At 43.1% G+C, this 14,897-nt stretch overlaps 1 protein-coding gene across 2 annotated transcripts in view; it reads left to right on the forward strand.

Moving 5' to 3' along the window:
• Window positions 1-14,897, forward strand: part of PACC1 (proton activated chloride channel 1) — an 80,863-nt gene that overhangs the window by 3,283 nt on the left and 62,683 nt on the right. The window contains exons 2-4 of one of the 2 annotated variants that reach the window (XM_045010831.1): window positions 4,020-4,147; window positions 5,373-5,472; window positions 6,378-6,582. In XM_045010831.1, the coding sequence (XP_044866766.1) occupies window positions 6,424-6,582 (159 nt within the window). In that variant the 5' untranslated portion in view covers window positions 4,020-4,147; window positions 5,373-5,472; window positions 6,378-6,423. Of the gene's footprint in view, window positions 1-4,019; window positions 4,148-5,372; window positions 5,473-6,377; window positions 6,583-14,455; window positions 14,471-14,897 lie in introns of those variants that run through there. The other variant, XM_045010837.1, reaches the window with a different exon arrangement.

Raw genomic sequence — 14,897 nt, forward strand, 5'->3', positions numbered from 1 at the left:
GAACAAGGAAGACAACCCTGCCTGTTTCTTGACCGGATTCCTCAGATAGATAAAGGCTTTAAAAATATTAATCGGGGTTGCGATCTCTCCTGATAAAAAGCCAGGGCACACGCACAGGCACATACAGTTTCGATCAAGGACAGAGTGTATTCCTTGACTTTAAACACTCCCACCAATGCCAGTTTGTCTTATGGTCCTGAATGTATATACTTTTTTTGAGAGTGTATCAGGGTGGATTCCCTGCTCCGGGGTTTTAAGGGGTTTGAAAGCGGCTTGGCAGGGCTTGAGAGCTGCTGCTCTCAAGCTGGGCTGATTGGGGAAGTAGCCGCAGCTGGGCCACACCCCAATCAGGCCACAGCTGGCCCCTATAAAAGGCTATGAGCCAAGAACCCAGGCAGTCTCTCTCTGCCTTCAGAGAGAGATGGGCCTGGCTGCTTAATAGCTAAACAAGGTACCTAGGGTGAAGCAGGGCTGGGGAAAGGCTGAGGAGCTGGGGAAGCTCCAGCCTAGAAAACCCCAGGCTGCGGCCTAGCAGAGGGCTAAAGGTATGGGGGGTTGCAAGGGGCAACCTAGGGGTAAGCAAAGGCAGCAGGTCCAAACCCCCTTTGCCAATGATGAGTACTGGATACTGCAGTCTGCCCCAGCGAATGGAGGCCAAATAGAGACTGGGCAGTAGCCACTACTGAGGCAAAGTGGGGATAGTAGGGTGGGGGGTTCCTGAGGCAGGGGAAACCCAGAGAGAAAAGGGGTTACTGCTAGGGGCAGCACCCCATGTGAAAGGGCACCGGGTCCAGGGAGGGACACGGGGGCCAGAGGACAGGTGGATCACCAGCCTGCAGAGGGTGCTCCAGCGCTGGAAAAGAGCTGATTCCCCAGAGTCACCAGCAGGAGGCGCTGCGGGGGTGAGTCCGACCCTGTTACAGAGAGGCAGGCTAATTTTTCTATTTATAATAATAAAATAAGTCTGAAATACTGCACACTGGTTGACCTTCAGGACCCACAGGAAAGCCTGTCTTTTCCAGAGGGCAGCTGAGGAGGGTTGAAGGCCTTTGGGCATGAGGCTTCCTTAAGGAATCTGAGGGTAGAGATCAGGACTGATGCGAGAGGAGAAAAGGAGGGACAGTTGTACCAGGGCCCCTCCCAAAACATCTGTAACTGGGTTGAAATGGGAGGGGATAGGGCCCCAGCAAACATGATGTTCCAGGGCCCCAAATTTCTCTCAACAGGCCTGGTAGAGATGCTTTGTATTATTCTGTTGAGTGACTGTTTTGTATGGGGTAGGATCTGCTGCTGCTTTGTTTCGTGTAATAGTGTGGAGGTCGCCCTAACATGCCCCTCTGTGGTCAGACATGGTGCTGCTGGTGAGCCCCCACCCTAGTTTTCTCTCACCCTGGGTATAAAGGAGTCCAAGCAGGCTTTTCTGGTATGAAAGAGATCCGGACCATTGGTTAATTTCATCCGGCCCAGCGCCTGGGGCTGGAGCCACAAGCACCAGCTCACCCCGCCACAGGGGGAAGCCCTGAGTCTCCACACCTCCTCCCCCGGGTGGGTGAGTGGCCCACAATTGATTTTTTTCTGTGAGTCAATGACCCATGACAGAAAAAATGTTCCCCACCCTGCCCTAGAAGCATCCTCTCTTTTGGACCTTCCTGGGCTGAGTCCTCATAAGCCTTTATTGGGCTCAGATGCTTCTATCCTAACTGAGACTGTCACCCAGCTACTTAGGCAATTAACTATCCACAGGTGGATCTGGATAGACTCATTCTCCTTAGCAGAGCCTGTCACTGTAGGCTGGGTGCCCAGCCCCCTCAGGGGCCAACTCCTGTGACATTTTGCCATTACTTTTATTGCTCTGGATTGTAATTTTAGTGAGTGTCAGGGCTCCAAGAGCTTGGGATAGGCAGCTTTTAAAGTGCTGAATTGAAATACATAAATGAAATCAATTATTTCTCCCACAGACTCAAAGGCCAATAATGTGTGTGTAAGCCTCAGACCTGGAAGGCTTAAAGGGAACAAGAGTTCTTTGCTCCCCCTATAGATGAAAGGAGAAAATCTAGCTGCTGCAGGCTTAATTTACATGCATTATCATTTTGCTTCCTTGCAGTTCTGTACAGTGCTTTGTGTTGTATTAGGAGTTTACAGTTTGCTTTAAAGGATGTTATTAAACTGTTCATATAACTGTTGGTGGGGACTGCTCTACTCCTTGCACTATTCCTGGGTTTGCTCATTTCATGTGTGAGACAGCTGATTGCCTTGTTTCCTCAATAAAAAGTGTTTGTGTTTCACATTCCAAAGTGCTTTGCCTGTGGGGAAGAAATACCTATAAAGGTGTTTAGAATGTTTATTTCTGAAACAGGTGGAGTCAAATATTTTACTTATTTTATACAAGGATCCCTAGATATCTTGTTGAACCAGGCCCTTGTTACTGACTCAAAATGAGAGGGGCACATTTTAAGGTGTTAGTCCAGAATGGATAGCAAGCTCATAATCTGCCTCAAGCTATTTCTCTTCAAATCCACCTTGATGTGAAATGTCTACAGCATGCAATAATCATTTTCCTTTTTCTCCTTCTGCCAACAAGGAGTCTCAGCATTTTAACTTCCTTTTCCTCCTTCTAAATGAGGTTAAACAAAAACCCTTGTCAAGACTGAAAGGGAAAATATGATGTGATTTAAATTTTTTCCAGTCACTTGGTCCAATACAAATTATGACTGAATCACTAGTATTTATTTATTCATGCTGTCTCCCTAATACACAAATCTGAAATAACGAGGCAGGGAGCAACCACATTATCAGTCTGGCTTTGGCCTTCTCTATTCTGCTGCAACTTGTCACCAAGATTTCCAACCACCTTTCCCTACCTAAGTCACTGGGCTTCCTCTTTGTCCTCATTCTCCTGGCTCTTTCTGTTGCTCTCAGTAATACTCTTTGTTCCCTCTCCTCCTCCTCTTTTTCACCCTTGGCTTCCTTGGTTCTGTCTTATCTTGGTTCTCCTCCTACCTTTTAGTTTGTTCTGGTTTGCAGGGTGGGATCCATTGTGTGTTCTTTTCTTTCTGATAAGGGATGCTAATACCCAGCATCCCTCAAATTTCTCAGGCTGCTGTGTAATTGGATTCTGTGTACAACACTAATCATTGCTTGATTATTCTGATATTCTCAGTAAAGAAATATGGACATTACAATCCTAATGTAATTACACTCTAGCCTCTGGCATGAATATATTTCACTCTGACTTCTCACTGGCATTGAAAGCATTTAGAGGCCCCAATGTTTATCTTATTTTGATATACATGGAATAGGCTTGAAGTAACTTTTTAAGGTGGAATTGTGTGCCTGGTGCTACTTACAGCCAAGGATTCTGCTTCCCACTTGATGACATACCACAACTGTCAGCTTTTTATTAGAGCTTCTTGGATAGAGTTAGACATTTGACTTTCTCTGTGAAATAGGCTGCTAACACTGCTGATCTGGCAGGTTAATGATGAGATTTCATTAATATTAAAGGCTAGTACCAAAACAAAACTCCCAGAGAGATGCCTGTGCACAGATTTAAAGAACCTGGGGTCACCAGCTGAGACAGCTGGCTCTCTATAGACTTCACTTAGAAAAAAAGAAAAGAAAATTATGATGAATAATAAGATGGTGTTATAAACCAGAAGATCCATTTATTTTGCAGCATCTAAAAACTAAAGATAGTGATTTAGAGCCTAAACAGTAAGCACTCTGGTTTCTGAGGTAGATAAAGACATGTACAGTAAATGGTAGTTGCTTTGCCCTCATCTTCCCGTTGCTTGGAAATTATTTCAAAACACAAAGTAAACAGTAAAGATGTGCAGCAGGAGTGGGGCTTAGCTTTAGGGGTCATCTCGACTCCCTCCTCATGACTGCAACCATCTTCCCTCACTCTCTGTTAAGCGTTTCCTATTCTGTCAGTTTCTCTTATCTTTAAAAAGGCTATGTTGCAAGACAGTGTAATAAACTGGCTCAGTGCATGTGCTTATGCCTTCCTCTCCTGACAGAGCACTACACAGAACAAGAGCCCTCTGCTTAGGGTGTTCCTGCTCTTAGTTCAAGAGGTAGAAGCTTGCGCTTTGGGTGGTGAAGGTCTGAAGTTCAATCATGGAGACTAACAGTGGTGGCCTTATGTGTAAGTAGATTCAGTTCATTACCATAGTACTATTTGCGAGAGCCAGTCAGTTAATCAACCCCAGCGTGCTTATGAATCTTCTTCATTAGATGAACAATGTGTTCCAGAGTACGTCCTTAAGAAAATCGTTTGGTTTAATATGCTATAACTGCCTGTCCTAAATCACACATGGAAAAACTCCTCAAGACAAAGTAAAAGTCAAGGGTCTTAAATCTGATCACAGTAACAGAAATATAAATCTGAGGTAATTCCATTGACTACAGTGGAGTTACTCTGAATTTACATCAGGGTATTTAAAAACAAAACATTATCAATGATATAAAGTAACAGACATATTTCAGAACTGTAGGCCAGATCCTCAACAGGTGTAAATCACCATAGTTTCCTTGACATCTGTGGAGTTATGCCAGTTTATACCAGCTAAATATCTGATCCAATGTCCCACATCCACCTAGAGGACTGAAATTAAATAACTAAGAAACATATCTCTTCTGAGATATTCTGTCTAAATACAGTTCCATTTTTGTGCCATCTTCTGTTCCGAGGGGATAAAAAGGTAAGGTACAAGCTATTTTTAGGTGCAGTGAAAGTCATTTTAAGTGAATTGATAGAAAAAGATCTAACTGAAGGAACAATAAAGTTAAAGGAAATTATGGGTGTAGTGTTTTTATATAAACATTTCTCATAGTTTGTTTAGATCAATGTTTCCCTAACTCTGATAGGCAGATCACTGATGATCTAGGGCAGTGGTTCTCAACCACGGGTTCAGGGCCCACTGGGGGGCCACAGGCAGGTTTCCGGGGGTCCACCAAACATGGCTGGAATTAGATTTGCTAGAGGCCAGAGCAGAAAGCCAAAGTCCCACTGCACAGGACTGCAGCCCAGGGCCCCAAACCCCACCACCCAGGGCTGAAGCCGAAGCCTGATCAGCTTAGCTTTATGGTGCCCTCTATGGCTTGGAGCTCCTGGCAATTGCCCTGCTTGCTACCCCCTAATGCTTGTCCTGTCTTTTATATGCAGAAAAATAGGTGTTGTGGCACGGGTGAGCCATGGAGTTTTTATAGCATGTGGTGGTGGTGTGTGTAGGGGAAAAAGGTTGAGAACCCCTGCTCTAGGGAGCACTTGATGGCTTAGGAAGAGCTGGCTGTTCTCCTTATTCCCAGCTAAGTTGCATTAAAAACAGAAAATACATATATAATTTCTTAATATGACTTTTCTATTTCAGTAAGTGCTGTAATTGCTACAGGGATGTTGTGTGATTGGGAATGGTCTGTGTTATCACAAACAGAAAGGGGAGTGTGGTCTGCATGATCATAACTGTGAAGGTAAGTGATCCATGAGCAAATCTCTGTATTAAGATGTGGTCTGCATTATGAAAAAAGATTGAGAATACCTGGCTGAGATGCTGCAGAGAAATACCCCAAGTGCAGTGGGAAGGGAGTGATTCTTAAGGGTAACAAATACTGGATGCATCAAGAAAACAGCTATATCTCGTGTTTGCACTTTTGCAGCACACAGGAATGTATGTCAGTATTGTAGCACTAGACTTGCAATGAGGAAAGCCATGTAACTGAGTAAGCATTGTGAATATTGGCCCGTGTATTAAATTCACCTGTAATCATGTTGGCCTTCCACTTGGGTGACATATTCTAATTGGGTAATTTTGTAATATTTTGATTAAAATCTTGCTTATTTTTAAGTGCTTCCTCAGTCATTGGAAAGATCATCAGACCTATTTCAGACATTGCCACCAATGAAAAATTATTAGTCCACTCAGGGTACAGGAGTTACAAACAGTTGTTAAGGAATTTGGAGACATTTCTTGTTTATCTGAAATCATTCAAACTTACCTTAAAATTTTTTTGATTATGGCTAGTAGATGAAATGTTTAGCATCAACTTCTGTCTGATCCTTCTCCCCTTACTCTCTGCCTTCATTTCTTTCACTATTTGGACTTACCATCTCATTTTGTGCCTCTGTCTTGTACATGGTGAGAAGTATTACCTTATAAAACATGCTTGCAGGTAGCTGAGCCAGGAATGCAGGACTGGGCTTATAATTATTTTTAAGCAATATTACAGTAAATAAGTGACTATGGATCCAGCCCACACATGGGCACTGTCTTCATTAGCTGAGTAAGGATGGCAGGATCAGAATTCATAATGAACTGCTAAAGTATCCATCCCATTTACGTGCCTAAATAACCAATTCTCCTAATTTCAATCTATAGCTTGTTCAGCAGATAAACACATAGCAGCTGCTTTCGCCCAACCAGCATGGACAGTCTGGATTTAGTCATCCAACAGAGAAAGTATCTTGATTTCACCTCTCCACAATCCATCATTGAACTCAGGGAGGTTACACCACTACTATTTGGACTTGCAAATCACATCTCTGCGGAGACCAAACTGCATGCCAACTATAGGAGGCATCAGGTAGATGGATGTTAATAAAATCTTCCAACTCTAACTAAAAGAAATAAATAACATAGGAAGCTCTTAATATTATTTGTATTACAGCTGCACTCAGGTCCCTGTTGTGATAAGTGCTCTATGTACACAAGAGACACTACTGCCCCAAAAAGTTTACAGTCTCAGTGGGCAAGACAGACAAGGTATTATCTTCATTTTTCAGAATTGAGGCACAGAGATTGTGACTTGCTCAGAGTTATGGAGGGAGTCTGTGGTAGAGCTGGGAATTGACTCCAGATCTCCTGAGTCCCAGACAAATCCGTCAACCACAAGACCCCAACCTTCCTTCCTAAATTATAATATCTTAATGATGTATTGTGAAAAATCCCAAGATAATGACTGGACAGCACTGGCCTGCTTTTCAGAGGGGCTGAGTACCTGCAGCTCTCATCCAAGGCAAACGGATTCAGTATTTTTGGAAAATTAGGCCAGGATGTCAAGAAAAGAGCAGGCTGAGAGTCATGATCTGTTTAATTCATGCTGTTTTTCACAGAACTGTATCTGAAAAGGGGGTCACACTTTTCCATTCTCAAGTTCAGCCTTTTCCTCTGTTGCATCAGCAAGTTCTGAAACCTTACTCTCCTCTGGGTTATTTATAACCTCCTATTGCTTTTCAGCAAGTAGCATTTCACTTCATTTACTCCTCTACCTCAAACTCTTACATTCCACTGGCATACTGCTGATTTGCACCCTTAATCCTTCCACCAGCCAGCCTGTCTTTCTCCAGCACTAGGACCTACTACATTCAAAGGGGTCTCTTCATGCAATAAGAAATGAAGCATTTATTCTAGGCTGCAGCACTTCAGGAGTATGTGTGACTTAAGTGTGCAGAGTGTAAGAAACGAAATACATGTTTCTAAAATGTGCCTACATGTCTGGAGATCGTATCACATATTTTTAAAGCCCTACAAAACCTATTAAATTGACATGTTGGTCTTTCACACTCTACAATAATGAGAGCTTTTTGGCAATCCTGATCAATTCTAGCCTCTCCTTCTTTTTTTGTCCGCCATTAGTGCTGTGGATCATATTTCTGACCTGTGCAGATTCAATTTAACAATTATATGGAACAGAATTTTTCTTTGTCATAGAGATTAGATTTTTCCCTCAATGTAAACTGCTAAACGTGTGTGTTTATACCTGTGTGTCTGGCCAATTATGTGCATGTCTCTGTGTAATGTATATACATGCACAAATGCATTACAATTGCAATCTTCTGATCCCTAAAAAATAATCTGTAGCTATTCTAAAATCCTGGTGCATGGCTAAACAATGATTAAGGAAAAATAAGAGGTGTGGTTGTAGTGAGGCAATCTAGAACATAATGTAAGGTACTGCTAAGCATGTCTGTTTTGCCCTAAGGTTATCAAATTTTTAAGCATATGTTCCCTGGAATCAACACTTCTGCCACAATGAAACCTATTTCTATATGGGAGAAATGTTGGCAATGAAAGATGACTCTTTAAATTGAAATGAACACTCTCCCTCTTGCAGAGTAATATTTAGTTCCTTAAGTGATGCATGGCTCCCATTAGCTGGGTACCAGCCTCACACTAATTAAAAATAAATACAAATGTAGTAAACATACTGAATGTTTGATCTACTCCATTTTTGTCTCTTATCCTTATCTTGTGTAGTGTCTGTATAACTGTAATATCTAGAGCCCAATCAGATATGCCAGGAAGTGGCTCAGAACTTTCATAAAGTTGGGGTAGGGGTTAGATTGAAGTTTTTGCTTCAGTTTCATTCTCTGCTGTTTCTGCAAATTATTTTACAGGGCTTACAGCAAAGTCTGAGATCTAAATACAGAATCCAGCACATGGGGATGGGGATTGTGATGCTCTCCAGAGGAGTTGGATGTTTTTTCATCTATGATCTATACAGTGTCAATATTTGAATGTAATCCAACAGTAATTTGGTGTAATTTACTAATATAAATTAGAAATAGTTTTCATTTTCAATAGCTGTTTCAGAACACCTTATATGGGACAGCTGAGGAGCACTATGTACAGTATGAGATGACACAACTTAGAGGAAATACTTTATGAAACTGTGAGAAGAGACAGTAGCCCTTTGAGAACATGTGGCCTTGTTCACAGAGAAGAGAGAGGCATTTCATGCTCTGGTTTGTCCTGAGAAGCAGGTCACATATGCTGTGAGGTGTCTCTGCTGAAGAACCAACCTTGTACTATGTCTTTCACTTCTTTAAGAGACATAAAATTATAGAATCTTAGGCCTGGAAGGGACCTCGAGAGGTCGTCTAATCCAGTCCCCTGCACTCATGGCAGGACTAAGTATTATCAAGTGAAAAGTGCCTAAAGAATCACATGTTCTAAAGTATGGCAGCATTGTGATGGGGTTCCCAGGATGCAACCTGGACTGTGGGGCCACGGCCCTTCAAAACCACCAACTGGAGCTGGCCCTCATACTGTGATGTTGATGTCAAGCTATAAACCTCTGGCAGGTACTACACTTACATAGACAGCCACAGTCAGGGACATATCCAACTGTGTCACATTGATGATTTCCCAGCCACTCATGAACCATCAATAGGGAGGCTCAGCCAATTCCCCCCAACTCCTCAGTCTTCCACTGCAGAACTGTCTGTCTGACACTGCTCAAAGCCCTCTGGGGCAGTGCAAGTTCATTAAGTAGTTCACCACTCCCTCAATGTGGGATGGACTGAACTGAGATTTCCCAAGCACTTCAACCAAAACACACTGTTTTAGGTAAAATATAAAACAGGTTTATTAACTACAGAAAGACAGATGTTAAGTGATTGTAAGTAGCAGGCATAGAGATCAAAGCTGGTTATTTAAGAAATAAAAATAATTTCGCAGTTTAAGTTTTACAAACTAAACAGGATTTGAATCAAGCAGTGCCTCACCCTGACAGATGGTACAAGCAGGTTACAGATCCTCAATACACAGGCTGGGACTACTTTCCAGCCTGGGACCATCCTTCTCCAGTTCAAAGTCTTTGTCCTCCAGATGTTCCTCCAGGTGTTGAGTTGGGGGGAAGGGGAAGAGAGGCCAAGTGATGATGTCACTTTCTCTTTTATATCAGGGGGTAGCCGTGTTAGTTTGTATCCATAAAAACAACAAGGGGTCTGGTGTCACCTTAAAGACTAACAGATCTATTTGGGCATAAGCTTTCATGGGTAAAAAACCACTTCTTCAGATGCATGGAGTGAAAGTTACAGATGCAGGCATTATATACTGACACATGAAGAGAAGGGAGTTACCTCACAAGTGGAGAACCAATGTTGACAGGGTCAATATGGTCAGGGTGGATGTAGTCCACGCCCAATAATAGATGAGGAGGTGTCAATTCCAGAAGAGGCAAAACTGCTTTTGTAATGAGCCAGCCACTCCCAGTCCCTATTCAAGCCCAAATTAATGGTGTTAAATTTGCAAATGAATTTTAGTTCTACTGTTTCTCTTTGAAGGCTGTTTCTGAAGTTTTTTTGTTCAAATATAGCTACTTTTAAATCGGTTATAGAATGTCCAAGAAGATAGAAGTGTTCTCCTACTGACTTTTCTATGTTACCATTCCTGATGTCCTATTTGTGTCCATTTATTCATTTATGTAGGGACTGTCGGGTTTGGCCAATGTATATGGCAGAGGGGCATTGCTGGCACATGATGGCATATATAACATTAGTAGACGTGCAGGTGAATGAGCCCCTGATGGTGTGGCTGATGTGGTTGGGTCCTCTGATGGTGTCGCTAGAGTAGATATGGGGACAGAGTAGGCAACGAGGTTTGCTACAGGGATTGGTTATTGGGTTAGTGTTTCTGTAGTGTGGTGTGTAGTTGCTGGTGACTTTTTGCTTCAGGTTGTGGGGCTGTCTGTAAGCGAGGACTGGCCTGCGTCCCAAGGTCTGTGAGAGTGAGAGATCGTTTTCCAGGATAGGTTGTAGATCGCTGATAATGTGCTGAAGCGGTTTTAGCTAGGGGCTGTACGTGATGACCAGTGGTGTTCTGTTGTTTTCCTTGTTGGGCCTGTCCTGTAGTAGGTGATTTCTCAGTACCCATCTCACTCTGTCAATCTGTTTCCTCACTTCCCCAGGTGGGTATTGTAGTTTTAAGAATGCTTGATAAAGATCTTGTAGGTGTTTGTTACTGTCTGAGGGATTGGAGCAAATTCGGTTGTATCTTAGGGCTTGGCTGTAGACAATGGGTCATGTGATGTGTCCTGGATGGAAGCTGGAGGCATGTAGGTAAGCATAGAGGTCAGTAGGTTTCCGGTATAGGGTGATGTTTATGTGACCATCACTTATTTGCACTGTAGTGTCCAGGAAGTGGATCTCTTGTTTGGACTGGTGTTGTACAGATAAAACTACACAGGATCTTTTCAGGGGGCAAGACAAAGATGCCACATTTATTATGATAACAATTTGATTTATGACCAATAACTAATATCTTAATTCTTATACACACACATTATACCTAATACCTATACACACACACACATTCATCGGATGTTTTGCAGCTGCTGCATAGTTACCAGTCCTGGACATAGCTTGAGTTCATGGCTTGATTTTGTAGCTTGGGTTCGTAGCTTGTGGCGGCTAACTGGCCAGGAAAGCCAGGCACAAAGACAAGCTGGGTCTCTGTTGGGCATGCACCGATGTCCTTCCATGTTGGCAGCAGAATGTTACCCTCCAAAGTCTCCCATCTTACCCATCCTTTTTGTAGGCTTTAGTTTGAATCCAGAGTCTATAGGTCTTGCTGTGTCACGATGCCTCTGGGTTTGGTGATTGATCACCCGTCAATTGCAGGTGTGACTTTCAGCCTTGGACCTGGCTTTGATCTTTCTTCTATTGTACCTTTTCTTTTTAGGGTGGACACTTCTTACTTTGTTAGGGCTCTTGTCTGCATCTTCAGCCCTTGGTGTTTGAACTTTATTTCATCAGGACAGGCTGGGGCTGGAGGTTGATTCCATCATTCATACATACCTTAGTCACACATCTAAACTAAACTAATAAGATTACAGCAGAGTTTGCAAAAATGAAGGTTGGAGGAAGCTTTTACAAAATGGACTGAGCGTTTTAAATTGGGGTTTGAATTACAATATGGCAAACAGTGAACAGAAGTTACAATATAGACAAGTGTAGTGGATGGTGAACAGAAGTTACATTAATAAAGTGAACAATTAAAAACAATTTCATTTATGAGTTCTACACTGGTCCAGGCTGAGGTTGATGGTGGGGTGGAAATTGTTGAAATCCAGGTGGAATTCTTCAAGAGCCTCCTTCCCGTGGGTCCGTATGATGAAGATGTCATCAATGTAGCGCAAGTTGAGGACGGCGCTATGAGACAAGGGCTGAGGAAGCGTTGTTCTAAGTCAGCATAAACATGTTGGCATTCTGTGGGGCCATGCGGGTACCCATAGCAGTGCCACTGACTTGAAGCAGTGCCCCAAATCTGAAATGGTTGTGGATGAGGACAGTCACAAAGCTCAGCCACCAGGCGTGCCATGGCCTCATTAGAGATACTGTTCTTGACAGCTTGTAGTTCACCCTCATGTGGAATATTGGAGTAAAGAGCTTCTACATCCATGGTGGCCAGGATGGTGTTTTCAGGAAGATCAATGGATTGTAGTTTCCTCAGGAAGTTGGTGGTGTCTCAAAGATTGCTGGGAGTGTAAGGTCTGAGGAGAGAGTCCCAATAGCCAGATAATCCTGCTGTAAGAGTGCCAATGCCTGAGACGATTGGGCGTCCAGGGTTTCCAGGTTTATGGATTTGGGTAGCAGATAAAATACCCCTGGTCGGGGCTCTGGGGGTGTGTCCGTGTAGATTTGTTCCCATGCTGTAGCAGGGAGTTTCTTGAGCAGATGGTGTAGTTTCTTTTGGTACTCCTCAGTGGGATCAGAGGATAGTGGCCTGTAGAATGTGGTGTTGGAGAGTTGCCTGGCAGCCTCCTGTTCATAATCCGACCTATTCATTATGACTACAGCACCTCCTTTGTCAGCCCCTCTGATGATAATGTCAGTTGTTTCTGAGGCTGTGGATGGCGTTGTGTTCTGTATGGCTGAGGTTATGGGGCAAGTGATGCTGTTTGTTCATAATTTCAGCCTGTGCATGTCTGCAGAAGCACTCTATGTAGAAGTCCAGTCTGTCATTTCGACCGTCAGAAGGAGTCCATGCAGAATTCTTCTTCTTATAGTGTTGGTAGGAGCAGGGCCGGCTCCAGGCAGCAGTGAAGGAAGCAGGTGCTTGGGGCGGCCAATGGAAAGGGGCGACACATCCGGGTCTTTGGCGGCAATTCAGCGGCAGGTCCCTCAGTCCCTCTCTTCCTCCTTGAGCTGCTGCCGAAGTGCCACCGAAGAGGAAGAGAGGGAGCAAACGAAGGACCCGCCGCTGAATTGCCGCAGAAGAATGAAGCGGTGCAATTGAGCTGCCGCCAATCGGCTATATATTTTTTTTCGCTTCACCGCTTGGGGCGGCAAAAAAGCTGGAGCTGGCCCTGAGTAGGAGGAGTCCTGTGGGTCAGTGCGCTGTTCAGTAGTGTGTTGAAAATATTCCTTTAGTTGGAGATGGTGAAAGTAGGCTTCCAGATCACCGCAGAACTGTATCATGTTCGTGGGGGTGGTGGGGCAGAAAGAGAGTCCCCGAGATAGGACAGACTCTTCCACCGGGCTAAGTGTGTGGTTGGATAGATTAACAATATTGTTGGGTGGGTTGAGGGCACCACTGTTGTAGGCCCCTGTGGCATGTAGGAGTTTAGCTAGTTTACTGTCCTTTTTCCTTTGTAGAGAAGTGAAGTATGCATTGTAAATGGCTTGTCTCGTTTTTGTAAAGTCCAGCCACGTGGAAGTTTGTGTGGAAGGTTGGTTTTGTATGAGAGTGTTCAGTTTTGAGAGCTCATTCTTGATCTTCTCCTGTCTGCTGTACAGGATGCTGATCAGGTGGTTCCTCAGTTTCTTTGAGAGTGTGTGGCACAGTCTCTCTCCATAGTCTGTGTAGTATGTCCATTGCAATGGATTTTTTTACCTTCAGTCCATTTGGTATGATGTCCATCTGTTTGAACTTGGAGAGGAAGATGATGTCTGTCTGTGCGAGTTTTTTGTTGAGGTTGATGGATTTCCACTCCACCGGACTCCTTGTTGTTTTTGTGGATACAGACTAATACAGCTACCCCCTGATACTTGACACCATGCAAGGCACTACATTTAGCCATGTGGAGTGCTACTTTGAGATACAGAGTGCCGCAAGCCCATAGTAATCTGGTAGTATTTCTTGGGTCTGTAGAGTTTGTGATTGCAACAGACACAAATAGCCAATGAGTAATGGTGGCAAATATTATATATTGAATAGTATTTTGTGTGGCTCTGCTTTTTGAACTCAGCTGTTCCAGATGTATATCATCTCAGTTTCTATGTTAGAATGCTAGTCTCAGTTTCTATCTATTTTGTCCTAGGTTTTCATAAAGCCCTTGTCCTCTGGTAAACAAGATATGAGGGCTTAAGTTTAGGTCCAGTAAACATACCAGTAGGAGTGACATCCTGCACTGAACAGCAAGAATGAGTCTCACAGAAAGGAAAATATTTTAATAGAGACCCATATTTGAGGATAGATCTGCCAAAATAAGCCAAGCAGTATAAGGCGTCTTCATAGCACATGGATACACCTGCTTTTCCCACTTAATCCCCCTTTTTTTAACACCAAGTTCAGAATCACACCCCTTAGTGTGACTGTTCCCAGTCCCATCATCTGAGCAGCTTTCAATATCTCCCATGCACTTTTGTCCTTTCAGACACTGATTTAGTGGAATGAAAACATTATCATCTGTTTGACATGGACCGGCTCACTGACATGAGTGACAGATACTTTAAAGAGATTCAGAGGTATGCTATAAATAGCAAATGCTGACTCAGCTATGGTGCTAGCTGGGTGAACTACTAATTACAAATATAAAAACTCAGTAATGAAATATTCAATATTTGTTACACAAATTCAGTCATTTTTTAATCAACCCACTCACAGACCCAATCTGATTTTCTTTGAATGTATTGATTATTTGTAAGTATTTGCTGAATAGTCTGGCTGAATAACTTAGACAATTGGTTGTTCAGGCACTCTTCACTTGGATTACATGTATGTTTATTACTGATGTTGTGGCGCTCATTCTCCTACATCACAGGTTATGTCTTTTATTTCCTGATTGGATGACAAACATTCCAAAAAGAAGACTAATGAATAGCAGATAATACCCTTCCTGTATGAATTTTCATAATTAACATTGTTCCCAAACATCTAAGCTATTCCTGGCCT

Source organism: Mauremys mutica, chromosome 3, assembly GCF_020497125.1.
Source record: "Mauremys mutica isolate MM-2020 ecotype Southern chromosome 3, ASM2049712v1, whole genome shotgun sequence".
NCBI lineage: Eukaryota > Metazoa > Chordata > Testudines > Geoemydidae > Mauremys > Mauremys mutica.